This window comes from Eublepharis macularius, chromosome 16 (genome assembly GCF_028583425.1).
Source record: "Eublepharis macularius isolate TG4126 chromosome 16, MPM_Emac_v1.0, whole genome shotgun sequence".
Lineage (NCBI taxonomy): Eukaryota > Metazoa > Chordata > Lepidosauria > Squamata > Eublepharidae > Eublepharis > Eublepharis macularius.
In genome coordinates, this window is record NC_072805.1 from 21,265,850 (window position 1) to 21,293,176 (window position 27,327).

The following is a 27,327-nucleotide window of genomic DNA, read 5'->3' on the forward strand; positions in this document are numbered from 1 at the left end:
TGAACATGACTAATTCCTTAGAAAGCAATTAGGTAAAGGTAAAGTTAGTTCCCTGGGCAAGCACCGAGTCATTACTGACCCATGGGGGGGATGCCACATCACGATGTTTTCTTGGCAGACGTTTGTTATGGGGTAGTTTGCCATCGCCTTCCCCAGTCATCTAGGAAACTGGGAACTCATTTTACCGACCTCGGAAGGTTGGAAGGCTGAGTCAACCTTGAGCCGGTTACTTGAATCTGGCTTCCGCCAGGATCGAACTCAAGTTATGAGCAGAGCTTGGGCTGCCACTCTGCACCACGGGGCTCTTGCAATTAGAGGTGACTAATTTAAGCCTACTTCCTTTCAAGGGGGCTTAATGATACTAACATTTGGTGGGCTGTGTCTACCACTTTTTTTTAAAGAAGAATGTAAAGCTAAAATATATACCCACACAAGAGTGATTCAGTCAACAATCAAGTTGTATATTGGTTATGATCCAGGAAAGTGGCCCCTCATGCAATCGTGGTAGAATACTGCTGTGATAGAATACTGCTCTGTGACAGAATACTGCTCACAAAGACCCATAAAGTGTATCCATGTCTGGTGCTCTAGATGTATGTGGAACTTTGGGCCATGGCTCTGGAAGGGAGGCAAGATGGAGCAAAACATTTGTGTGGAAGCAGCATCTGTCAGGAACAAATTGCTAGACAACATTACATTTGGTAGTTTGTGTAAACCGGATTCGAGAACAAAGAGGGATGAAGGATTAGCTGGTGTGGTGTAGAGCCAAGAGTGATGGATTGGGGTCAGGGTGACCCAAGTTCAGTTTCCACTCTGCCACAGAAGCTTGCTGGGGGACCTTGGGCCAGTCACAAAAACTCTCAGCCTAACCTACCTCACAGTGTTGTTGTGAGGAAAAATGATAGGTCTCCAGTGGGGATATAAAGTAAATACGTAAGTAAATAATTTACTGGCAACCGAAATCTGGACAAAACTGGCAGATCTCCTAACAAACTCCTGCTGCTAGAAGAAAATGGCAATTTCATAAAACAGCGGTCCCCAACCTTTTTGAGCCTGAATTCGGACACAGTGTGTGGTGGTCACAGCCACAAAATGGCTGCCACAAGAGTGGAGCCAGCCACAAAATGGCTGCTGCAGCTTACCTTTAGTCACGGAGAGAAAAGCCTTGTGCTATGATGGCAACGGTTGCCAAAGTAGTATTTTTAAAAATCTGCCTAGCCAATCAAATTTCCAATGGCCAATCAGAAGCCCTGCTGGATAAAAAGCCCCACCTGGCCCCACCCACTTTCTAAAAACATCTGATGGGCACCAAGAAAGTTGTCATTGGGTGCCGTAGTGCGCTTGGGTTCCTCACTGGAGACCCCTACCATAAAAGCTGGAAGTGTCTGTATTTGCTGTTTTGAACGTGTGGTTATTTGTCCCAAGAAGATGCAAATTTGAGGACTATGTGATTTTCAGGGTCTAAATGTTTACCAAATTTCCCCAGCAGTTGAGCAAGCTTAAGACAAGAATCTATGGCTAGGACTACACATAATGAAAGCAAACTTGGGATTTCCAAAACCGAGTCTCCAAAGCTACTTGTTCATGCATCCGGTTTGCAGAGAAGGCTCAAGTATGAAAGATCCACGAGGGAGGCTGTTGCTCAGTAAAAAAAAATCTGCTTTCCATGCGCAAGGCTCCAGATTCAACCTCCAACATCTCCAGTTATAGGATCTTGAGTAGCAGATGTCACCAAAGCCCTTTCTCTGCTCGAAATCCTGAAGGGCTCTGAGTCAGCAGAGATCATACAGAGCTAGATGGGGGCATGATCTGACTCAGGGCTGATTCACCCTCACGTGGTGGACCACAAGCTATCTGGGTCAGACAATTCCCAAGAGAGCACAGGCCCAAATGGATCAAGACCATGCAAGGAGGAGGAGCTTCAGGCTCCCCCCCCCCCCCCGGTGCTGTTTTTCGCATCCAAAATGCTCTGGGAGATCCACTATTTGCCCTATTGGGGAAACTTACTGGACACTGAGAGCGGAACTACAAGTGACAAAAGGCACAGGTTGGACACTTGTCAGCTTCCCTCAAGTTTTGATGGGAAATGTAGGCAGCTTGGCGGAATGTTGGACAAGTGACAGTTGAAACGTCCGTTGGACAGCAGTCAGAGAGCCAAGCTGCAAGACCAAGATGCCTACATTTCCCATCAAAACTTGAGGGAAGCTGACAAGCGTCCAATCTGTGCCTTTTGTCACTTGTAGTTCCGGTCTGAGAGCCAAGCTACAAGTGACAAATTACACTTGCCTGGCAAGTGAACAGACTCATGTGTATTCCTCCCTGTTCACTTGCCATTCACTTGGGCTGATTCTGCACACATTGGATAATGCACTTCCAGTCCTCTTTAGAGATCATTTGGAACTGAATTTTTCGTGTGTGAAACAAAAAATCCACTTCCAAACGATTGCTAAAGTGCATTGAAAGTACATTATCCAACGTGTGTGGAATCAGCCTTGCTCTCCAAGTGAACAGGGAAAAATACACGTGAGTCTGTTCACTTGCCAGGCAAGTGTAATTCGTCACTTGTAGCTTGGCTCCCAGTTAGATTGCTGGACCAGAATCTGGAAGACTTGGGTTTGAATCCCCGCTCTGGCATGGAAGCTTGCTGGGTGACCTTGGGCCAGTCATACTGTCTCAACCTAACCTGTCGCACAAGGTAGCTGTTCTGAGGAAGTAGGGAGAAAAATGGGGTATAAATAAATAAATACATAATACCCCAGTAGGCAAATAGCAGTACCCCCAAGCAGTCCATCAGACCCAAAGTAACAGATTGCTAGGAAAATATAAAGTCCTGTATCTGATATTGGCATAAAGTTTTCCAACCATTATGCAGAGACAATGTTCACTCAATTATGGAAATTAGATTGGAGAACAGAGAGTGATGAAAGATTACTGGCATTGGGGACCTGGATGGATCTCCAAGATGGTAAGAGAGATTGACAGATCTCTCGCAAAACCCTGCTGCTAGTGGATAATGTTGATCCCATAAAAGTTGGACATGTCTGTATTTGCTGCTTTGAATATCTGATAATGCCTTCTTAGAAGGTGCAAATCTGACGACTAAACTGTAAAGTATTTGCCAAATCTCTCCAGCTGCTAACTACAATTTGAAGATGAGACTCTGTGGCCAGAAATATGCATACTGAAAGCAAACATGGGCTTTTCTGAACCAAATTTTGGATACATTTCGTGTATGTTTCAGGATTTTTTTTGTTAGTAGGTCCATTTATAGGCTGTTGCTGAAGCTCCCTTTTCAGGTCACCTTGTTCTCTTCCTCTCACCTGGCCTTAAGATTGTTCTGAAAGAAAGACAACTCCACTTTGGTTTCATTAAAACGGCAATACAGCATTATGGAATGGGTCAACACATTAGACAGCTGAACCTGGGAGCCAAGCTACAAGTGACGAAGGTAAGTGTAATTCGTCACTTGTAGCTTGGCTCTGAGTCTTTAAAATGGGGGGAAGGGCTTTTTTTCATCCGGAACACGGTGGAACGGAGTTCCAGCACCTCTTGAAAATGGTCACATGGCTGGTGGCCCCGCCCCCTGACCTCCAGACCGAGGGGAGTTTAGATTTAGTGGCGCGGAGGGCAATCTAAACTCTCCTCTGTCTGGAGATCAGGGGGCGGGGCCATCAGCCATGTGACCATTTTCGCCGGGGGCGATTTAAACTTTAAAAAACTCTTCCCTTGTTCCAGCTGACCGAAAGTGATGTCATTGAGCGGTCCTGGGAGCGTGTGCGCTTTGCGCATGCACATGTGGTACTCAAGGGCACTATCTCCTGCCAAGAGTTGCCCCCTATGCTGGCAATCACTGAGTTCCACCACCTCTTTTCCCAGAAAAAAAGCCCTGGGGCAGGGGAATTAAAAAACATATGACCACGTGTATGAGGATGCATACGTATATTCCAAAGAGCACTCCTGGATGAATGGTCTGCTGAGATTAGGAGACAGACTCTTGGCAGGGTGGAAGGGGGGTTAGACATAAAAAATCTGCTGGGTCAGACCAGGGCGCCATTGAGTCCAGCATCCTGTCTCACACAGCAGCCAGCCAGTTACTATGAAGGGCCAACAACGGGACGGGTCTTTCCCTGATGTTGCCTCCTAGCACCAGTATCCAGAGGTTTACTGCCTCCAAATGTGGACATTCCTTTTCATCACAATTGAATCTGTAGTTGTGAATTTCCTGCGCTGTGCAGGGGGTTGGACTAGATGACCCGGGAGGTCTCTTCCAACTCTATGATTCTATGAATTTTCTCCCCCCTTAAAGTCATCTTTAAATCCGTATGCTCGCGAGACCCAGTGTGATGTAGCGGCTACAGTGAGGGCCCAGGCTCTAGGAGTCCCCGGAAGTCTGCTGAGTGACCGTGGGCCAGTCACACACTCTCAGCCTAACCTACCTCGCAGGGTTTGTCGTGCGGATAAACTGAAGTTGACAACGATGCTATAAGCCACTTTGGGTCCCCAGGGGAGAGAAAGGCAAGAGTATAAATGAAGCAAGTTTGTAAGTAAGTATATCATGTCCTAGGCTTGGTGGGGGGCGGGGTGTTTAGATGAGCGACTTTGGGACTCGATCCACTTTGGCCTTGTTTTTATTTCTTACTGGCAGAGTAGCCAAATGACCGGCAGCTACGCAACGGCCGCAGCCCCAGGCGTGAGAACTTGCGCCTCTCAGTAGCAGCCACGAGTCAACCCGAGAGCTCGCAAGCAGGAAGCCGGAAACCAACGAGACAAGGCGACTGTGTGCGAGAGCTGTGAGTGTGTCGGTGTGTGTGTGCCTGTGGTGGCGGTGACGGGAGCTGCAAATGACTCAACCGCCCTCCATCCTCCTCCTCTCCCAGTCTTCCGTAACCAGCCACAGAGCGAGTTCCCGATCCCATCGCTGTTTGCTCAAAAGTCGGCTCCCCGCTTTCAGTGCGGGTTTTCCTCCCCGGAATGCGCACCGGGTTCATTGCAGCACAAAGCCCGTCGACCCGGCGTAAATCCCGCTTTGATGGCTTGCAAGAAACAGCACGCAAGACTGCAATCCTGTTTTTTTCAAAATTAAGCTCCACTGATTTCAATAGGGCTTACTTCTAAGTAACCGTGCGCAGGATTGTAGCCGCCTTATGCCCTTAGGCAGAGTTTGCCTGCAGTCAATCACGGGGTGAGGCTGCGAGAGAGGCACGCACATCTTTTCTCACTTCCTCCCAGGCAGCAATCCAGGGCAGATTACTTGGGAGCCACTTACTTCTGATGTCGCAGGCAGCCAACTTGGTCCCAAGGAGAACCTCGCAAACAGAACACCAACCAAAGTAGCATGAAAACGCGCAAGCTTTCGAGCTCTCCAGCAATCTTCACCCATTTGGGTGTCGGATAAGGGAGTGCAGACAAACTGGTGCGGCAAGCCATTCTAACGCCTACAGACTTTCGCTGCAGCCCGGCCAGTCTGCGCGCATTTACTCGGGAGCAAGTGAGGCTTACTTCTGAGTAAACCTGCGAGCTGTTGCTCTCTTCTCTCCCCCCCCCCCCCCGAGAATAAATGCGGTAGAATTTAAGACTTGCTTCGAAGCAACCCCGCAGGGCTGCGGTGCCTAGCCATCCTTGCAACGTTTTCCGTTTTAGGGGGACTTGCTTCCGACTAAAGCAGGCGGCAGGTTCGGGGCAGAAAGGCAGCCTGTGCCTTAGTCTGTTGCAGCAACGTCAAACCTGGATCGGTGCCATACTAGGTACAGCGTTCCAAAGCCCAAGGGGAAACTGCCTATATGCACAGAATCCAGTAGCATCTTAAAGACCAACCAGATTTCCAGGGCAGTTTAGGTGGGTAGCCGTGTTGGCCTGAGGCAGAACAGCAGGATTCAAATCCAGCGGCACCTTTTCAGAGTGTAAGCTTCCGAGAGTCAGAGCTCCAGATTTCCAGGGTATGAGCTTCATTAAGGTGCTCCTGCACTACAGACCAACAAGGGCTACCCACCTGCAACTCTATGCACAGACGCGCACCAGCTCCGTGCAAGTGCGCGTCAATCTGGACGCGTTCGGAAAGTTGGAGGCGCGTGCAGTCTTACTCGCGAGAAAGCCTCCGCCGTCCCTCGCCCGGGCTCTGTCTGCCTCTCCACCCGCAAGCCCCGCGGCGCATGCGCGCACGGGCCGAGGCAGCCCCCTGGCCTCGGAGTTGTGAATGGCGCGGCTGTTCGGCCGGACTTTTTTTTTTTTTTTTGACGGGTAGGGAGGGGAGGGGGAGCCGCGCGAGGGGAAGTCGCGCGCCTGGGGCGGGAGGGGAGGGGGAGCCGCTCCTCCTCCTCCTCCCTCTCCCCCCTCCCGGCTCCACAGACGCCTCAGCGGCGGCGGCGCGAGCCTCGGCCGTTTGCGGCTCGCTCGCGCCAAGTCTTCTTCGAGGCGGCTTCTCTTCCCCCGTGAGGGAGGCAACGAGCGTGAGGCGACGAAAGCCGGCTTGGCCTGAGGGGGAAGAAGGCGAGGAGGAGGAGCCCCAGCCCGGCTGAGGGAAGCCAAGCGAGCCCGAGTCGGCCGGCCGGTCGCCGCGTTCCCCCCTCTCGGCGACGGCGGCGGCTCTCGGTCCGCTCGCTGGCTGGCCGGCCGGCTGGCTGCCGCCGCCGCACCATGCCGCGGGTCGTGCCCGACCAGCGCAGCAAGTTCGAGAACGAGGAGTTCTTCAGGAAGCTGAGCCGGGAGTGCGAGGTGAGCGGCGGGGCGGAAGTGGAGCCCGGCCGGGGCGGCGGCGGAGGGGGAGACGGAGAGGCGCCGAGGAGACCCGGCCAGCATCTCCCCTCGGCCCGCCGCCCGCGAAGGGGAGGGGAAAAGTTCTCCCCGGCCGGCCCGTCGCCCTCATCTCCTGCCGGGCTGTGCACGGGCTGCTCTCCCAAGTTTCCCGTGGCATCGAAGCGAGCCCCTGCGGATGGCAGAAACTGCGCGGCGTCCCGACTCGCGCTTGTGCTGACCCGGGGTGGGGGCGTTATTGTTTTAAGTGTAGGGTGCCCAGATGAGCCCTTTTCAACCCCAGGCGTAGCCGTCCCAAGTGCGCTCGGTATCAAAACGAGCCCTCGCTGAGCTGCGGGGAATCGTCTTGCAAGCGTGGCGTGCCGAAGCGAGCCTCTGCTAAACCGTGCAAGGCGTTCTTGCAGGGATAGGGGTGCCCGAGTGAACCCTGACCAAACGGCAGAGGGCTGGCTGTCTTGCAAGCGTTGCATACCGGAGGGAGCCTCTGCTAAACCGTGGAAGGCGTTCTTGCAAGGATAGGTTGTCCAGATGAACCGCGCTACTGAGCTGCAGAGGGCTGGTTGCCTTGCAAGCGTTGCATGTCGAAGGGGACAGTTGCTGAACGGTGGAAGGCGTTCTTATAACTAGGATATCAAAGTGAGCCGTGCCGAGTGTCAGAGAGCTGCACTCTCTATCAAAGAGAGCCTTTGCTGACCAGTGGAGGGCGTTCTTCCAAATATAGGGTATCAAAGTGAACTCCTACTGAGCTGCTTAGGGCTGTTTTGCTCTGTTGGTGTATGGAAGTGAGCCTTGTTGGATGGCTGGGTGGGCTCCTGGAAGCGTGACATACCGAAATGTGCCCCTCATGAGCTGCAGGGGGCTTTCCTCCTCAGCCTACTGATGGGAAGTGCACAAAGTATCAATGTCAGTCCTTACTGAAGTGTTGCATATTGACATGAGCTCCTACCAAGCTGCAGCAGGTTTTCTCCCAGTAGTTAGTGCTGCATAGCATCTTGGGCATGGACAACCAAGTAATTCCTCAGGAACCTTTTTTCCCTTATCTACAGGTGTATAAAACCTCAGCCCTAGCCTTGTATATGTTTTTCTGCCTGTTGTGTTGATTGCTCCAGGGTAGGAATGGGTAATTGCATATCTGCTTGTCAGTAAATGTGCATAGGAAGTAACCTCAGAGATCATCTAAACCAACCCAAATGGACTAGGGCAATAAATAGTCTTGGAGCAAGTTGAGCCAAGTGCTCCCTGCAGTGACAGGGTCTGCTTGGCTCAGATCCAGAGAAGGTAGTGATGCCAACAGGTGTTACCATCACTACCTGTGTGAAAGTGTTTCCAGCACTTTAGGGGCCATCTGCCTTCAGGGCAGCGACCCACTGGGAAATTTCTTTGTAAGCTAGCTGGCTGGCTCCTCAATGAGTCCAATGCCCTGCCCCATGCAGGAATAGGCCGCTTATAGTGGACTGCCAGCATGCCTCCCAAGCCTCATCAAGGTTACTGCATCATGTGCCCTCCAGCCATTTTACCATATAAGATTGCAGCCATAAGGTAGTACAGATCCTGTGGATTTTCATATTCTGAAGAAAGATTCCACTCTATTCAGTAATGTACATTTCCATGTAAGCATGCTGAAAGTCTTTACTGAATTCGGTGGGTCTCTATTGTTGAGTGAATGCACATAAGATTATATTGCATCTCCCCAGCCCATATTCTCACAGTTATGCCCCACTTCTCCACTGGGGAAATCCCAAACAGCCCTTCTATCTTAAACTGGTGTCCCAAGGTAATAAAAACTACTCACTCCTGCTGCTCAGCTCCCCTCATTTTATATATTATGTACTTTGCATATGTTGGTTAATTCATAACTATTAATTCTGAGCTCTCAGTTGCCAACGATGGTTAGAACTGATCCGTGAGCACTTGTTGAAAGGATAAGGAAATTTATTTTTTAGCCATTCTGATCTGAACTGTGATAGCAAAATGTAAGATTCAGTTATGTCACAGTAGTAATTCCAGAGGAGTATCTATTACATGTATTTGACAAAGTGGGCTTTAGTCCACAAAAGTCTTATGCTGGAATAAAAATTTGCAAGTTTACGAAATGTCACAAGACCAGTTGTGTTGCAGTTGGTGATTTTAAATATTTGTAGTCCTAAGCAAGCATGGAAAGGAGGCTGAGGAGTGGGAAAGAACCTGCACTCTTGTCTAGTGTAATTTTGACTGTAAAATGAATACAGATATTAAGATGCTTACCAATCCAAATTAAGGTTGCAATAAGGACACTTTCCTGGGAGAAAATCCTGTTGAATAACATGGAACTTATTTCCGAACAGGCCTGCTTAGGATTGCTCCCTAAGTCCCCTACCAAAGGATACTATACTTCTCTGTATCTTTCCAGATTTACTCAAAGAAGCAGTTTGTTGGCAGTGGTTGTTTGGTCCTACAAAGGAATAATAGATTAATTTGTGTATCTGACATGGCTTAACTAAAGATTCCATGGATTAGTTGTGTTGCTAACTACGATTGGTGGATTCCATGGATTAGTTGTGCTCTAACAAGGAAGGTGGTTAAAGAGTATGTTTTCCCACTAGCTTCCAATATATGCTTATTTTAGGTTTGGTGTTTATCAATACAAAACCATGATGGAATTAAATAGATATTCTTGAGTATCATGAGGCTAATGCACATTAATTGCCCCAATGTATCTCAAATCAATCTTTTTGTCCCCATATGCGAAATAACCAAGAGCATACACTGGTGTTCAGAGCTAATTAGTTGGAAATACCATGAGTCTAACTGTGAAAATGAACTGTGTTTTCAGTGCTTTATGTTTACATCTTTTTCCTCCTCATTTTATTAAAGTTGTTGCAGGCAATATACTGTAAAAAGCCCAGCATAGGATGACAGTTTAAAGTACGATATAGGATAAAGGATTATCTAATGCAATAAAAACAATACCTAAGAAAGGGGGGGAAATAGCAATTAAGTCCCAAATTGTTGTTTACCAAAAAGTTAACTAGTTTGCCACTTATTTGTCATCACATCCTTTATTGCAGTTAAAAAGATTTTTTATTATTAAATTATTCAAATTGCTTGATTAATTGAACAAGAGAAAGCACTTTGGAATGCTCCGTACCAGATGACTGACTTGCAAGAAGTCCAGCTTATCCTGAGCAGGCAGACCACAACCGTGTGCCCTCAACTTTGCCATACGTACATTTTCTTTAAAATGAGAGTAGCAAATGGACATTTTAAAGCATTTAGTTAGCACTGTATTTATTTTTTGCACAGAATTGTGTTGAGACAGTGTGATGTTTTCAAAGTTATTTAATGAAAGTTTGGATAATCCAAACTTCTATTAAATTTTTCAAAACTTGTTGCCTGAAAGCCCTGTATGCTTCACAACTCCACTATAAATGAAACTGTCATTCTGACCACTCCCTTTTTAGCACCTGTCTGCAGCACTTCTGAAGAATGCATTTAACTCTGCAAACGATAAAGTCCATGAACTGATCATATTATGACATTTTTCTTTCTTTAAATTAAATTTAAATAAAAGTTGGTTTTAGGGGCTTTAGTAAGTCAAGTACGTTTCTGCTACTCAAGCATAATGTAACATTTTGTACTTTCAAGAAATGCTCCTGTGAACATGTCACATCCTCCATATGGACATGTTTTTCGCGGGAGCTTCCTGAATTTGAACCATATGTGGTTGCTTCTATTTCCCCTTTTTCATTGTGTACTTTCCATGTCCAGCTATTCTCTAGTATTTATTACCTTGTGTGCTACTGATGCAGTTAAAATAGAATTTCAGTCTGTTGCTTTGGGGCTGGAGCAATATACAAGGACTTTAATTATTGCTGCTGAATTCAAAATGTGTCTGTGATTCATTCTGAGGGTCCCCAAATGATTCTAACCAAATAAATTCTATGGGTACTGATGGTTTAATCTGTTATGCTTGAACTCCATGCATGGCTGCAGCTATGCATCATAGAAACTTATTTGTTTGTGCAATTACACTAGTTTTTTATTTATAGTGCAGATGCATAAATTATGGAATTTGGGTGTAGCTTGTACCTTCTGCTCTCCCCATTATCTTGTCAAAGTATTTGCGAATGAATGATGCAGTTGTTTTAGGGAAAATTTACTAATTATGCAGTATTTAATGCCTCTTCTTGCCATGAATACTTACGGCATACTCTCATGTGGTAAGAGGCTTGACTATCATCTCTGCTGTGTGTCTTCCTGACAATGATGAATTTCACTTTTTTCATGGCCACAATTCCCAGACTTTCACTTTGCAGCTTTTATCAAGTATTGCACTTGGAAAAAGCAGGCCTCCTTGATGTTACTCATAGCCTTCTGCATGAGCAATGTCCCTGTCTCCTCTTTACCTCCCAGTTCTCTTGTCTGCAGTCTTCAGTTGGCTGTCTGGGTGCTTTGCTCAAACAGTTAAAGCAACACTACACAAATAAGGTGGGAGACATTGTGTGGCTTTTCAAACGTTGATTGCTTTTTCATACGAGGTGTGTAAACCTTTTTCTAAAAAACTTTTTAAGGAGTGGAATGGTTTGCTGCAGCTTGTTTGGAGTACTATCGGAGCTCAGCAAAGGGCTCACTTCACGCTTCAGTGCATGATCTCTGCAGCCTTGTCCTTATCTTTTATGCAGATACTGTAAAGCAGGCAGGATTCAATTTTTGATTTGGCTTGTGTTCTTTGCAGATTAAATATACTGGCTTCAGGGATAGACCACATGAAGAAAGACAGGCCAGGTTTCAGAATGCCTGCAGGGATGGACGGTCTGAGATTGTGAGTGTCTTTCCTTATATTTCGTGCTTTTATGAAATGTATTTAATTGTTTTTTTTCTGTCCCTTTTTTTTGCTCAATACAGTTAGGACTCATAGTCAGTCTTGTTTCAAATAAGGATGAACTGTATGATGCTTAGAGACCATTCTGTTTCCTTGTGCTTGTATTCCTGTATGAAATAAATATTCTAAAGTGCTTGTTCTGACCCTCACAAACATATGAGAAAGTACAGAATAATTAGTACAGCCATATCTATAAATCTGAGAAGTCAGATCATTAGATGCCAATAGACAACTTACAATTAAAATTCTGTAAAATAGCTGCATATTTAAGGTGTGCTGATTAACTGATACATATTTATTTGAAAAGAAATTGTATATGTATCTTCTGTGGAAGAGGCTACTAAAATAATTACAAAAGGGGTGAGAAAGGAAGTCTTGAAATTTCACTTAAACACTACTTAGTCTCTCTCTCCATTCCCCTGTGTAAAGCATATAGTAAGAGATGATGCAAAAATTTTTATCAGCCTGTCTGTTCATTTGTAGTGGTTCTATCAGTTGAATGGCCTGAAATAACTAGCTGTCTTCGAGTTTATAAAAATCGCCCTGCCTGGCTGTCTCAGTTCTTTTTAGCCACAGGTAACTGACTGAGTTGTTTAGACACCTGGTTAGACTCCCTAAATTTTTGAAATGGTGGTGTTGCTTGTTAAATTCATCATTTTATTTAAGAAGTTCCCAACTCTACCATCCTAAACAGAATTACTACTTTCTAAGTCCATTGAAGTATCTGGGCTTAGAAGGAAGTGATTATTAGGATAGTACTGTAAAACTATTAAGTATTCTATATAATACATTTTAAGAAAACATTTCAACTCTCAGGCTTACAATGTAAAATTAATATCAAAATTAGTATAAAAAGGAGTTAGAAATTATGCTTGAACTTAGTAGGGGTTAGTTATTGGCAGACATTTGTTACTGCAGAATAGTATAAGAGCAAGATCCAGGTCCAATAGCACCTTAACGACCAACTAGATTTCCAAGGTATGAACTTTTGAGAGTCAAAGCTCCCTTTGTCAGAACAATATGTCCGCAGGAAAAGCCCTCAGAATAGATAGTGCAGTCCTAGATGCATCTGCTCAAAAGTAAGCACCACAGTATTTGGTGTTGTTTAGTCTAAAGAAAGGGTGTGTAGAATTGCGCCCTTAGTACCTCTGTGCAGGAAAATTAAAGTACATTTAAGTAGTTCAAATGCTAGCCTTTCAGTAATTATGACAGAATATAGTTGAATAGTAAAGGTTTTTTGAAGGCAAAAAGCCCATTCTGACTACTGTAGCACATTAGCTGTGCTTTTATAGTTTTAAAGATTAAAATATTTGTTTCTTTTGAGTATGTTTATAAAAAGCTCATATTTCAGAAATATAAGAGAGATTGTTCACTTCAGTGCCCTATAATGTTAAACTACTCTGTTTTGATATATCAAAACAAAAGCCTGGAACTCATTATTTGATTCTAGTTTCTTAGTTTTTTAATGAAGCCCATACACATTAATTGATGGCCTGTGATGATTACATTTTTCATCTAAACTTAATAGGTATCCTCCATTGTTTCCAAATGTTTTGTTTTTGCATATCAGAAAATCAACTGAGGAGTCCTGTGTTTGGTTAATTTTCGGTACACTCCAAACCATATGTGATTCAGATGATGGTGACCCTTATATTTGTTTGTTTCTTTTAAATGTTATTTGTTCACAAGGTGTCTGATAAACATACGGTATAACAAAACATACTAACTTTTAACTGTTGGCACTGGAAAAACAATAAGTTTAATCAGTCAAGAGCTTGCAAAATTTAAAACTCATTAACGCTATGTCGGTGGAAAAGCAGCATAAAACTTTAAAATCAATAAGCAGGTTTTTAAAAAAAATAAGAACACATGACCAATATAAAAAGAAGCGATTTCCTAAGCAAGAGTAGGTTTTGAGCCATTAAAGTGAATTAAAGAAAGGACCGAATAAAAGTTAATATTTTTACCTGCTGCTGAAAACTCAACATGCTTGGTAACAGCCGGCTGTGGGGAGAGCATTAAAAAATAAGGAGAAAGTCCAGTCCCTTGTAGCTCTCTACCTCACATCAGAAGATGAGGCATACAGAGGACTCCCAACAGTTATCTCAGTAAATAAGCTCATACAGGAGCAAACAAACTTATAGGCAACACATTCCCAGGCCTTTTAAGGATTTAAGAGTGATGATGACTAGCACTTTAAATTGGACCCCGAAGTATTTTTATTTTAGTTCATTTATACCATACCTTTCTCCCCTGTGGGGACCCAGTGTGGCTTACATTGCTCTCCTCCTATTTTATCTTTCCAGCAACCCTGTAAGATAGGTTAGGCTGTGTGTGTATGTGACTGATCCAGTGTCACCCAGCAAGCTTCCATGGCAGAATGGGAATTCAAACCTGAGCCTCCTAGTTCTAGACTAGCATTCAAACTACTGCACCACACTGGGTCTTGGATAAATGTAAATTTGGGAGCCAGTGTAGCTTTTTCAATAGATAAGTTCCCCTAGAGCAAGGCAGCAGTCTTGCTTCTGTGTCTTATGCTCATGGAAGCTTCCAAATCATCTTCAAAGACAGACCAATGGAGAGCACTGTAGTGATCTAATCTTGATGTGATTAGTACGTGGATGGCTGTAGCCAGGTCATGCCTCTTGTGGAAAAGGCCATGACTGGCAAGCCGAATAAAGCTAATTAAAAGTGCTGAGCTACAAAGGAGACCTGCATCTCCATCATTAGACCCAAATATAACAGCATCCCAAGCTGTGAGTTTGCTTTTGCAGGATGAATGTGGTCCTGTCCAGAACAATCTACCTTCTGATGGTTGTTGTGGGTTTTCCGGGCTGTATTGCCGTGGTCTTGGCATTGTAGTTCCTGACGTTTCGCCAGCAGCTGTGGCTGGCATCTTCAGAGGTGTAGCACCAAAAGACAGAGATCTCTCAGTGTCACAGTCACTGAGTGTTACTGTGACACTGAGAGATCTCTGTCTTTTGGTGCTACACCTCTGAAGATGCCAGCCACAGCTGCTGGCGAAACGTCAGGAACTACAATGCCAAGACCACGGCAATACAGCCCAGAAAACCCACAACAACCATCGTTCTCCGGCCGTGAAAGCCTTCGACAATACAATCTACCTTCTTATTGTCAGTTAATATGATGTGGGAGATCCACGAGCAAGGTCTCCTATTGCTTTTGTTTTACTTTAGAGAAGTTACAGGGATGTTTAGCTTGGGGCTGTAGCCCTGGTGGGGAGGTAATCTCTGCTCCTGTGCTGCCCAGTACCGACGCACCCAGCTGAATGCCTGTATGTTTCCTCCCAAACGGCAAGTAGCATGCTAGAGGGAAACAGCATGGGAGAGAGGAAAGATTTAAGCTCCCTCCCGCCCCAGCACCAAAGCTGCAGATCATGCTTGCTTTGAAATTTGGAAGGGGGGATCCTGACCTTATATTTAGCTCTTCCCTAAGACATAGCTTGGTGTGTTTTTATCTTGTTACTTGCAGAGATCCTGTCTCTTGGAGCCTGATATTAAAGTTTATGTAGTTTGACAGGCATTGTACTACAAATAATATTTTCAAAAGCTGCAATAAAATGGTATCCACTATTCTAACTTGTTGATTGGCATTTTAGATCACATTTTAACAAATGGCTTCGACATAAGTCAGTAGACCAATTGCACTTACCATCAGGAAGTGTCTGCAAATCTTCCTGGAGATTTTGGTATAATTTAAAAGATTTTTTAAAAAACATTTTTACAGTGCAGTCCTAAGCAGAGTTACAACCTTCTAAGTCCACTGAGATAAATACGCTTCGAAGGGTCTAACTTTGCTTGGCATTGGACTGTTAATCAGTTGGCCAGAAAGATTCTTTACATTCACTTACTTTTCTAAAACAGGGTTTGAAATTTCTTTGTAAAGAAATGTGAACCATAAATTAACTTGGTTTGTATTTAATACTAAAGATATTTTAATATACTTTCACTTTGAATAAGATTTAAGAGAAAACTTTAGTTGACTAACTTCATGTTGACACCAGCTTTGAACAGTTCTGAGTGTATGATCTGCAGGTCTGGTTTTGATGCCACTTAACTAGGATCCTGTATATCCTAGTGCTAATATGGTAGCTGTTGCTTTTTCTCACCTTGTTAAAACTACAAAGTAAGAATTAAGCAATACATGGCTATCCAAGAGTATCAGATGGCCAGTGCTGTTGTTTAGTGACAAGTCACAGTGTGAGAATGATATTCTAATCTGTATAGATTATCTCTAGTGGCTGACATGTAATGAATTCAGAGTATGTTTGGTAAGCATCCATGTCTGCACCTAAAAAGAACTTGAGACCTAAAAAGAACTTCAGATTATTTACTAACTTTTAAAATAACAAATCAATTGTTATGATTCATATCTATGAGTTAAAAAAGATTTTCACTTAAGTGCTGCGGGGAAAGCATGGTACAATGAATCTCATGCATTTTGAAACAGCAAAATGTATCTGTTATACTTAAGTAAAGTATAACCTAAACGTTTATGCTGGTCACAGTTTGGGGACACTTTCGTGTGTGTGTGCGCGCGCACACACACATACATGCATCTTATTCCTGGCAGGAAGGAGATGTGGAGATATCTTATACTATAGTGGAGGCAGAGGTAAGAAAGCTGTGGTCTGCAAGTGGAAATCCTTTTGCCTTTGGAAAAACTCTGGGGAACTAAGTCATCATCCCCAACTGAAACAAAACCTATGTAACTGTATATGTTGAATTCTGCCCCCACTTTCTTTAGATTGTGAGGTCCTTGAAGCAGGGATCCATATTTCGATTATGTAGCTTTATAAAATACTAATAAATGGCTGCTTCTCTTTCATTCCTCCTCTGAATTTTTATGATTTAATGATAGTAAAGAGTCCAGTAGCACCTTTAAGACTAACCACTTTATTGTAGCATAAGCTTTCGAGAGTCACAGCTCTCTTTGTCAGATGCATGAATGCATCTGACGAAGAGAGCTGTGGCTCAAACGCTTATGCTACAATAAAGTTGGTTAGTCTTAAAGGTGCTACTGGACTCCTTACTATTTTGCTACTACAGACTAACATGGCTAACAGGATCTATGATTTAATGATGTAAGCAAACATTCTTTTATGATTTTGGGTAGCGCAAGCCATGTTTGCTGAATTCACTTCTATAAGTAGTCTCTAGTAGTACAGCCATGTTCCACATGTGCTCTAGATAGGCAGACTCTCCTGAATCCAGTTTGTAGTTTGAATAGTTCTGAAGGCTGACAATGTTAATTAATTATGAAATGGTTTCTGCTTTATGTCTTCATATTACATTGCAGTGTGCATCTTAGCTGTATTCCATTTTAATTTTGCATATCAGATCATATTGGTACAAGGTAATCAGTTTTGGAAGGCCCACATTTTATGCTATTCCCCTGCTTTAAATAACATACACAAAACTTGTATTGACAATTTTATCTGTATTTAAGATTACTTAATGTAATACAGAATATTGTTAATGCACTTGGCTGCATGTCTAAGGCTTTTGTTGTTTGAATTGAAAATTTTACTTTCAGTATCTCTTTTTATTCTCTTTTACTATTGCTGTAGTTCTTCTATAGAGTGTGTGTAACATGCACAAGTCCTGTATAAAGTTGGTAACATTTCTTTCAGTGGAACATTCACTAACTTTAATTTAGTAATGAGTTTTCCACATTATTTTAAACTGTGCAGAGTTAAGACTCTCTTCATAAGCTATAGCTTCCATAAAGAATTATTTACTCTAGGGAAATGCACCTCTTAAAGCATTCTAACCAACCAGATTGACTTAAACAGCAACTTAGCTTAGGATTTTCAGATAGCATTCTGAAATAGATTCTGATGTCTGCAAAAATAATTTAAATTATTGATTCTCTGTTGTACCTTATAACTGAGGTAGCCAATGGCAAATGTTGTCAAAATGGAATCAGATGTTTGTAACTTAATACTTAAGAAAAATGATGAGTTCATGTTTTTGACTTTGAGTATTCTCTTATGCTGCTTGGCTTTAAGACAAACTGATGTAAAAATAAATGACTGCCTGCATAATTTATGTAATGTCTTGCTCTCTGATCCTGTTTGTATTGATTTTTCTAAAAGGCTTTTGTGGCCACAGGAACCAATCTGTCTCTCCAGTTTTTTCCGGCCAGCTGGCAGGGGGAGCAACGGCAGACACCAACACGAGAATACGTTGACTTTGAAAGAGAGGGAGGCAAGGTAAGGACAAAAAAGTTCAAATCATAGTTTTCCAGAGGCCTTAGGGTATGAACTGAAGGTTATAACATAGACCTTTAATGATTCTGCTGTGGACCTACTTAATGTCTGTATGCTATGAATCATGTTAGTAGTTTATTTTTATGGTGATGGTTTCCTGTTACTTGTTTAAATTGTACACAAAAGTAGATCATGTTTTATGTAAATATTTCAGCAGCCTTGTGGTTCTTGATGGACTTCGCAAAACTGCAAGATAATTCAGGGGAGGGGAGAATATTTAGCATTTCTCTTATCTTGCAGCAGATGGGGAAAACAGCACTTGCTGGCGGCTTTGAGACACTATGAGGTACCAACAGATCATTGGAGCAGGGACATCAAGTTGGATTGCTGTCTAAGACTCGCTGAATTTTTTTAGCATTACTAATTCTAATAAATAGTTCAGTTTTTTTGTATAGCATCCTTTTGAAGTCCTGCATTGGCTGTTTCAGTCACAACAATGGTGATAAGTGACTGTCCTTGCTTCTAAAATAAAGCATCTGTTTGAGTGTTTAGTACAATAACATTCTTATTTGGGCCTTTGAATGCAAAAGGGGGTGAGATGAGCACAGTCTTGTACACTAACCTTATAGGGCTTTAGTTGACATTTTTTATTTAAGATGGAAGCTGTTCTTAATGAAAAGTAGCTATCTTTTCCTGTTTAATATTACTGTTTGCAGAACAGAGATAAATTACCAAATACCATTGTGTGGACATCCCCCAGGGATGGACAGTGATGCTGAGGATCCAGTAAAAGAAATACAAACTTTTAAAGGGGGCTGAGACTTTTTACCATTGTCTAGAAAGCACAGATCTCCAAGATCACATAGAACAGGGCTGAGGATCTTGTGCAAAAGAGAGCATACACCTCATGGGTGAAAATCACACCAGGTGCCTGTAGTGATAGTCTTTGTGTGTTTGGAAAATGCTGAGGTATATTTACATTTTTCAGTTTTTCCTACAAACATAAGAAAAACATTGTGTGAAGAGGGGCATAACAATTCTTGTATCTCAACACAGATAATTGGTACATGAAGAAATACCAGTCTGATAGTTTCTGTACTGAGTTCATTATGTCCCATTTTGGCCACAGCTGTAACATTTGTTCTTATTAGAGATTTTGGTAGGGCTACTTTTTCTAGACAAACTTCTTGTTGAGAGTGGATATTATTACATTTACTTTGAAAAGTCATTCTGGTAGTGTATCTTCCATGGTAGTGAGTGTAAAATGAATTGTCCCTTCCTGCTGTTTAGTGATTAGGATAGAGGGCTGTAGATAAATATAAAAAAGTAAATACTTTTGAATATCTTCCATCAGCTGTGATTGGGGTTTTTCCATCTGTGTGTCACTGTAGATCTGTATTATGTTTTCTCTCTAATTCTAGAGGATGTAGGAGTTTATGTTAATAGCTTTTATGTCATAAGAGAAGAAGAAAGTGCCATTGAGTCATAACCATCCACAGGGTGTTCCATGCAAGAGTCAAAGAGGTCATTTGTCATTGGCTTCCTCTGCTTACCAAACCCTGGTCTTCCTAGTTTAGTCTCCCATCTAGTTACTGACTGTGGCTAGTTTTGCTTAGTTTCCGAGCTCTGACAAGCCTGGATTGAGCTGGGCAATTTCAGCTGCTTATGTTCTTGACGATTTTCCAATTACTTTATATTAAACTTTGCCTAAGATAAAATTGTGAGGGTTGCAAATACTATAATTAAGGTAAATGAAACTTCTAGGGGTTGGAGCTGAAGATTCCATTCTGCTAAGGAGGGAGCCCTCCTCTGCTGGAAGACATGTTCCAGTAGATGAAATTTTGTTGCACCAGAGGTAGTCTCCACTGTTACTGGAACCTTTGGATCCAGCCCTTGGAGTTTGTGCACATGCCTAGTTTAATATTTTTCATATTTTAAAAGAAGCTTGCTTAATTTTGTTTTGAGCTAGGATATTGAAACTTAGGATGTAGAAAAATAGTTGCATTGATTCAGGACAACACTGCATATATAGTTATTGACTGAATGTATAGGGAAATAATAAATGTTTGAAGTGGACTATTGTCCTGAATGTTCTGGTGCAATATGGCGGCTCTTACCTTCAGTGCTGTTTCAGTATTAATAGTTCAGTTCCGCAGCAGAGGTGTTTATACTCAGTGGGTACTTGTTTGCTATGTTTTTTGAGAAAATCTCTACAGGCTATAAGTTTCTATATCATAGTACAAAATTTGGAGACGTGAGGTAGGGCAGGGAGAGGGCAGAGTAATGTATGAAGAAGTTGAACTGGCAAGGAAACATGATCATATGTTGCTCTTCCAAAATACCTATTTGTGACTAAGTAATGAGCATTTTTTGTCACTGATAGCTGCTGGTTCCTGTGGGCAAATGACTGTAATTACTGTAAGTAGACAGTCAGAGAAGCTGTGCTATGCCACAAGGTTTGCCTCTGCAAACAGCACTTATTCCTGCTGCTGCTAAGCAAATTATACCACCATTAAACTTTTTAAAAAGTTTAGGAAGATAGCGCCTACAAAGCTGCATTCTTGGCTTTGTGGAATGTTGTACACTGTTTGGCCATGGTCAGTTGACCAATGATTTGATTTTTGTCCAATCTTTAATGATCCGAGAGAGCTGGTCTGGCTTGGGTGAGAGCTGCCCTTTTTGAGAAAGTAAAAGTAGTGAGAACCCCCATCCCCATCAATTATCTTTCTGGTGTTGAATTGTCTGAGGTCTACAAATAGTGTCACAAGAGTCAGTGGGGAAAAGCTGAGTGAACAGATGAATACTGGATAGATAATAGATATTAAAAAATATTTTGTCTTTGAACTTGGAAGAAAATTCTGTCAGTGAGGTCATTCCTGTTAAAATAGAAAAGTACAGAAATGCATCAGATGCGGAGATAGATGTATTGTAATGTTGCCAAATACATGGATGTTCCAAAATATATTTTAATTTCAAAGATAAGAATGTGATGCATAATTATTAACAATAAATTTGGGAAGCAAAGTCCAAGAGAATGAATTTAAATCTCCCCCATTTCCTCTTCCTGATACCCGTGAAGAATCCCTGATGGGCCTTTAAAATTATGAAAAGAGAATCCTTTGTGTTGAAATGTTACCCTGGGATTTAGAGATGTTTCCCATATCTAAATACTTTACAGATACCAAGGAGGTTTTCAACTGCTGAAATATTATATATTTTAGCTAGTTCCTAGTTTTTGTTGCAGAGCATGTCAGGACAACAGAAAACAGAATAGTGCAGAAGAACTAAGTTGGAAACTCATTGCCTCCATCCAGCTTGACACCTAGTGTGGATTCCTCCCTGTGTTCAAACCCAGCATCTTGATAGGGTAGAGTGAAGGATAAAAAATGCTGCAAATGGTTCAGCGCTTTTCATCCCCACTATTTAGAGATTTGTATGTAATTGAGATACTCCATACATTATATTCCCTTTTCCCCTTTGGACGGTTTGCACGGTGGCCCAAATTGTGCCAATTCACATGAGTTAACTGAAACTTAGCTAGGGAGTTCTATGTTTGTGTAACAAAATACACTTGAGCCACTAAACTATTGTAGGGAGCAGAGTATGCACCTGCAGTAGAGATGTTTTTAGCCTTCCATTGTTCAGGGATCTCAGATTATTTAGCTGGTGTGTGTTTGCCTTGTTCACATGACTGATGTTGCGTTGGCATACTCCATGTGCTGCTTGTATACCAGACTTCTTGCAGTGGGCACAAGAGCTCTGTGTAAAAAGGTTCCTTTCCTACTTCCTATTGAACCATATAGACATGACATTAGGAATAGGTATCACATTGTTTGGCTTACATAACAAGAGGTATTAAAAGAGCATTTGGCCAGATGTAGTTGAAATAGAGGAGGACAAGCGGAGATATTATCTCCTTTTTTAAGGGAAGTGAGACATCAGCACAAGTATTTTAAGTGTGTTTACTTCAAAGTAACACCATGCATTCAGCAAGACAGCAGAATTATATTTGGGGGGGATGTACGTGTAGTTTTCCTATATTATTTATGTGTTACAATTTAAGGGTGATAGCTGTACTGGTTTGCAGTAGAAGAGCAAGGTAGCCTCTTACCAAGATTTCCACAGTATAAGCTTTCAAGAGTCAAAGCTGCCTTTGTCATATAGCAATTTAAGAAGAGAGTGTTAAAACTCAGCCGAAGAACAGTCAACTGTGCCACAGAAAATTCAAGTGTTAAAAAAGCAGGCAAGAAGGTCTGAAAGTAAGGTCTGAAAGCACTTTTGTAGAATTGTTTCCCCCCCCCCCACTTTTGTAGAATTGTCCCCCCTCCCACTTTTGTAGAATTGTTTCCCCCCCCCCCCCCCCACTTTTGTAGAATTGTTCATCCCCTGCTTATGTCACAGGCTGTCTGTACTGATGGGCACCTTCTTGGCTATTCTGTAAATTTCATGAAATTGATTGATCCTTTACTCTGCGCATTCACTATAAACCAAGGAGCTGACATACAAAAACAAGGAAGTACTGCCAGAAACTAACTAGAAATACAGAAGAATAAGGAAATGAAACAGGATACCTGATTTACCTTCAGCAGCTAGCTAAACATGATGGAGGGAGTTAAACTCCCAAGCAAGGAGTTTCAAGGCACAGATGCATGTTTTTAATTTAAGGATATTCTAAGCATTATTTTTAAATTGTTGCTTGACTCCTGGACTAGGATTAGCATTGTGGCTGGCTGTTGTTGTCATCAGATGCTAAAGATAATAATGTAATGTGTATAGAAATCCTTGTAATGCTCCTGTAAAGTAGGTTAGCAATATTTCTTCTTGTTCTTGAGTTTTTATGGTGAGGGGCTTTAGTTGAGAGTCACTGACTTGCCTGAAGCTATCTGATAAGCTGTTAAAATTTCTGTTTTGGTTTCCTGTAAGTTTAAGCAGTGAATGATTCATGATTCTGTCTGGCCTTATCAATGTCCATTTCAGCTTTCATGCCTTCAACAGCCTAACAGTCAATCTGCCCCATCCCCCATCCTTCCTCAATATTCACTTCTGCAAATCTTTTGTTAAGGTTCCTTTCATCCTCACTACTCGTTTTGAAGTCCTGTTATTTTTCACTTTTGTCTTGTTTAACATTCTTGGATTGGATTTTTGTGCACAGCAGTTTCTAAAAGCCATTGGTGCTAGATGCAGTTTAGTAATGGATAAAGATGCAACTAGTTCAGAACCATATGTCTCCTTATTTTTAAATCCAGAGGATCAGGCATCTGATGAAGAGAACTTGATTCTCGAAAGTTTATGCTACAATAAAATAAAATTGGTTAGTCTTAAAGGTGCTACTGGACTCTTTTTGATTTTGCTTATTTTTAAAGAAATCATTTTATTTGACAATTTAGATATGGAAGCATTATTATAGTAATAGTTTGCCAGCTTTTACCAGCTGTTTGGGTTCTCTTCTCATTTCTTATATCATTTAAATTTCTGTGTTGCCTTGCTTCGTGCAAAACAAACACCAGGTAATATAAAGGGAAGGGATCTAAATTGCACGCACAGCCATGGAATTCTGTAATTGTTACACATGCTAGTATGTTTCCAAAAGAGTCTTGAAGTTGTAACTTCATGGATAGCCAAAGCAATAACTTGTTAATGCTTCCAGGATTCTCAAAAGGGAAGAAAGCTCCAAAAGGGACTCTTAATAGCAGTAGATCAAGATGGGTAGCTGCGTTAGTTTGTCTGTAGCAGTAGAAAAGAGCAAGAGTCCAGTAGCACCTATAAAGATTAACAAAATTAGTGGTAGGGTATGAGCTTTCATGAGCCACAGCTCACAAAAGCTCATACTCTACCACTAATTTTGTTAGTCTTATAGGTGCTACTGGACTCTTGCTCTTAATAGCAATGGCACTGGGGAAGATATGTTGGACTTGGAAGCAACATGGGGCTGTTACGATATTTTTTATGTCTTAAAAATTTCTGTTACTTTTAGAATATTTTCTCTCCTTTGCTAACTCTCAATGAGACGTGTATTTTAAAACAGATAAATATTTTATAATGGCCAAATATATGGCTATCTTATATTCTTTTAAATATTTATATTGGACTGTTTGTTCTTGTTATTTTAAATTATTTTAAAGTGTGAATTATATTGCATTGTTTTTATTGAGTGTAATCTGCCCTGAGCCTGCCTGTGTGGGGAGGGTGGAATAAAAATTGAAAACAAACAATATAAAAATCTAAAATTAATATTGAGTAGAAGAATATCCAGTGCTGAAAATATTGTGAAGTAACCCTCTATCTCATTAATCCTGACCATCAGAGGAATAGAAAGAAAAGTCTTATGTTTATGGAAGTTATTCTGTCTTCTTGAATTAAGAAATTTTGCAGTCATAGAAAAATATACAAGACTATGCCTTTGAAGATGATAGATGACATTATTAATTAGAAACTCTTGTTCAGCTTGGTATGAGATATAGGGAAGAAGAGAGTTGTATGCTATTTAAACCCCAAACTCAATTAACAAATCCTTCTCACATAAAGAATTAAATGCATAAAAGCAGCTTCAGTTACTGGAAGAATTAAAGGCAAGCTATTAGTTTTATCAACCAAAATGAATATACAGTGCACAACCAAGAAATAAGAAGAAGATTGAGACTTGGGTCGAATCCACATTCACCCATTACCCGCATGTTTATCGAATATCTTCCATTTGCCTCCAATCTGCGATTTTTTCCTCTTTGTTCACATTCCTGCTTCCAATCCATCTTTCTCGCGCGTCCCTCCGGTCACACGGCCGCTCAAAAACTGCTTTTTTGGGTGGGACCTTTTTTCCCCGCCCATTTTTTTTTATTTTTTTGAGCGCACTTTTCCGTTATTTCGATCTTGCCTTATAAAGAAACGTCATTGAAGATAATGATGCCTCTCTTTCCCCCACTGACAGCACTGATGGCTCTCTCCCGTTTCTTTTTTGGAAATTTGGAAGCATGTGGGAAGCTTTCGTGGGCATTTCCTATGCAGGACAGTTCAGTGCCTGAATTTTACTGAAGTTTCACTTCCTTGGAGTGTCATTATTTTGATATTTCGTAATTTCGATATTACAGTAATATAAAATTAAAAAAATGCAAAACTTTTTAACTATTTTTTGAGTCCGTTCTGAGGATGGATTCACCCCAAAATGATTTTTCAAACTACCAGATTTGATTCAGAAACAGCATAATCAATCAGTCCAATGCTATGAAGTCAAAAACAGTCTTTTGCAGACTACGGAGCACGTGCAAGTTGAATCAGCCAATAGGAACTCTCGGAACGGCTGGAGAGACAGGAAGGGGGGTGGTTTTTAAAAAAACCACTTAAATTGCGCATTGGCCCATTCACGGCCACCGTGAAACTCCCGTTGAAAACCTGTGACCACATATTCAGGAGAAATGCGAATGACCACATATTCAGGAGAAATGCGAATGAAATGCGTCTGTTTAATGAGGTAATGTGACCGGCACTCAGGATTGCGTGGGGAATGTGGGGAACATGCTACTTAGAATGAGTAATGTAGATTTGACCTTGGAAAGGCAGTCATGAAAGAACTTAGTAAAAATCCTTTAGTGGCGACTCAGCAGTGGCTTCAATAAGAAGTCACGGTATGTCTGCAGGGGGGGAACTTGGGGGAAAGATGGACAAAATACAATTCTGTGTCCCATGACTCCCTTGCACGTGCAGAACTCTGGAAATCATGGGAAGCAGAATGGAATCTGAACCGTTGAAAAATGGCCGCGCAGTAATAGAGATAACTTTGTACAAGCCAGCCATTGAATCCCAAAGCATCCAAAGACATAGTTCTGTTCTTTTATTGTGGGTCAGCGTGTTTAAATTGTATTGTTTACTTTTGTAACTTTGGGTCTTTTCAAGGAAGAAAATTAGGATATATAAGATCATATACATTGCAGTGTGGAGTTAATTAACGTTGTATTGAAGATCCCATAATTAATTGATTGTTTGTGTGTGTGTCCGCGTGTGCAGTGTACAGTATACTTTGTTCTAAAAGACCACTTCATTAATTATTGGTTACTTAGAGAGATTCACACTTTACTTTTGGCCACCAGAATTATGAGTTTGGTCCACTTGGCATAAGTAATATAATGTGTGAGCTGAGAATGTACAAATTCCAGCTGTTACAACTTTTATAATCTCACATTGAAGATAAAAAATGTAGTTCAAGTTGTAAAAGTTGCCATGGCTGCAGTTAATGAGCTTTTGGCATGCAAATTAAGCTACAAATGAGTTTAAGAAAGCAACCCAAGGTTAAGAGAAAATAACAGAGATAATCCAGTATTATAGAATAAAATACTCAAGGGAACTTCAATTATAATTTGCTTTCTAGCTTTAAAAAAAATTACCTATTGGCAGGATATGGCATAGTGATTGTGTGTGTAAGGTGCCATCAAGTCACAGGATATAGTGGTTAGGGTATCAGATTTGTGTAGGGGAAACCTGCTCAGCGCTGAAGCTCCCAAGATGACCTTGGACAAGCCAGACTCTCAGCCGAACCCACATTACATATCCATACTGAGGATAAAATGGGGAAAGGGAGAACCATGTAAACTGACTTGAGCTCCTGCTTAGATGGATTGGATAAAAATTAGAAGAATGGGTGCAGATTGGCATCAGTAGTACTGTAGACGTGAAATGTTGAACTTGACATAAATTCACTAGGATAACACAACATTTATTATGATGTCAGCTTTTTGGTTCTCGTATATTTGTCCTTAACTGTAAACTAATGAAATACTTCAACTCTATTAAAGTGTAGTATATGTATTTTTTTAAAAAAAAACATTAATATGAACTAATTTGCAATATGCAGCTTTTAGGTTCATTAACAGATCTTCTCAATATTATTCAAAGGTATATAATAGCTGTTCAGGGCCCAACTCAGGTTGGATTTGCAGTTCCAGGGTAAGTGGATTAATCATTCTACTCAGTGTTCTTTTACCAAACAGAACCAGTGTCCTTGCACTCCCAGGTTATTGTTTAGATCTGGAAGGATGAAAATGCCTGTCCTTTTTTCCTTTCAGGACTAACAAGATGTGTGTGGGGGGATATTTCAGAGTTGAAGAGGTAAATCTCCGTAGCGTTGTTTTAAACAGCATTGCAAAGCTGTTATCTTCATTTTTTAACCCACCCACCCCCCAACCAAAATCCACTTGTGAATCTGTGTTTAGTTTGACTCAGTTTAGGAATGTCATGGATGCATGATACACTATAGGCATTTCTACCTTCTGCATTGAAAAGAGATGGAAGATTCACATGGAAAGGAAGGAGTTTGGTTTGCTTTCTGTTACTTTTGCCTGCCATTTTCTCTTTCTTATACTGGTCTGTGAGCAGTCAGTAGAATACCTAACTTGACTACATTGGCAGCTGCATATTTAATGAAAGCTTTGGTGCAGCTGTTCAGGGTCTAATTGTAATGACTAGGGTGGCAGTGAGCCACTAGGAAGTGTTCTTT

General features: G+C 41.8%; 1 protein-coding gene across 2 annotated transcripts in view; it reads left to right on the forward strand.

Annotated features, from left to right (window-relative positions):
* Positions 1 to 6,345: 6,345 nt before the first annotated feature.
* CBFB (core-binding factor subunit beta) overlaps positions 6,346 to 27,327 on the forward strand; it is a 72,722-nt gene continuing 51,740 nt past the window's right edge. For both annotated transcript variants that reach the window (XM_055000876.1, XM_055000875.1), the window contains exons 1-3: positions 6,346 to 6,711; positions 11,465 to 11,551; positions 17,730 to 17,846. In XM_055000876.1, the coding sequence (XP_054856851.1) occupies positions 6,634 to 6,711; positions 11,465 to 11,551; positions 17,730 to 17,846 (282 nt within the window). In that variant the 5' untranslated portion in view covers positions 6,346 to 6,633. The remainder of the gene's footprint in view (positions 6,712 to 11,464; positions 11,552 to 17,729; positions 17,847 to 27,327) is intronic.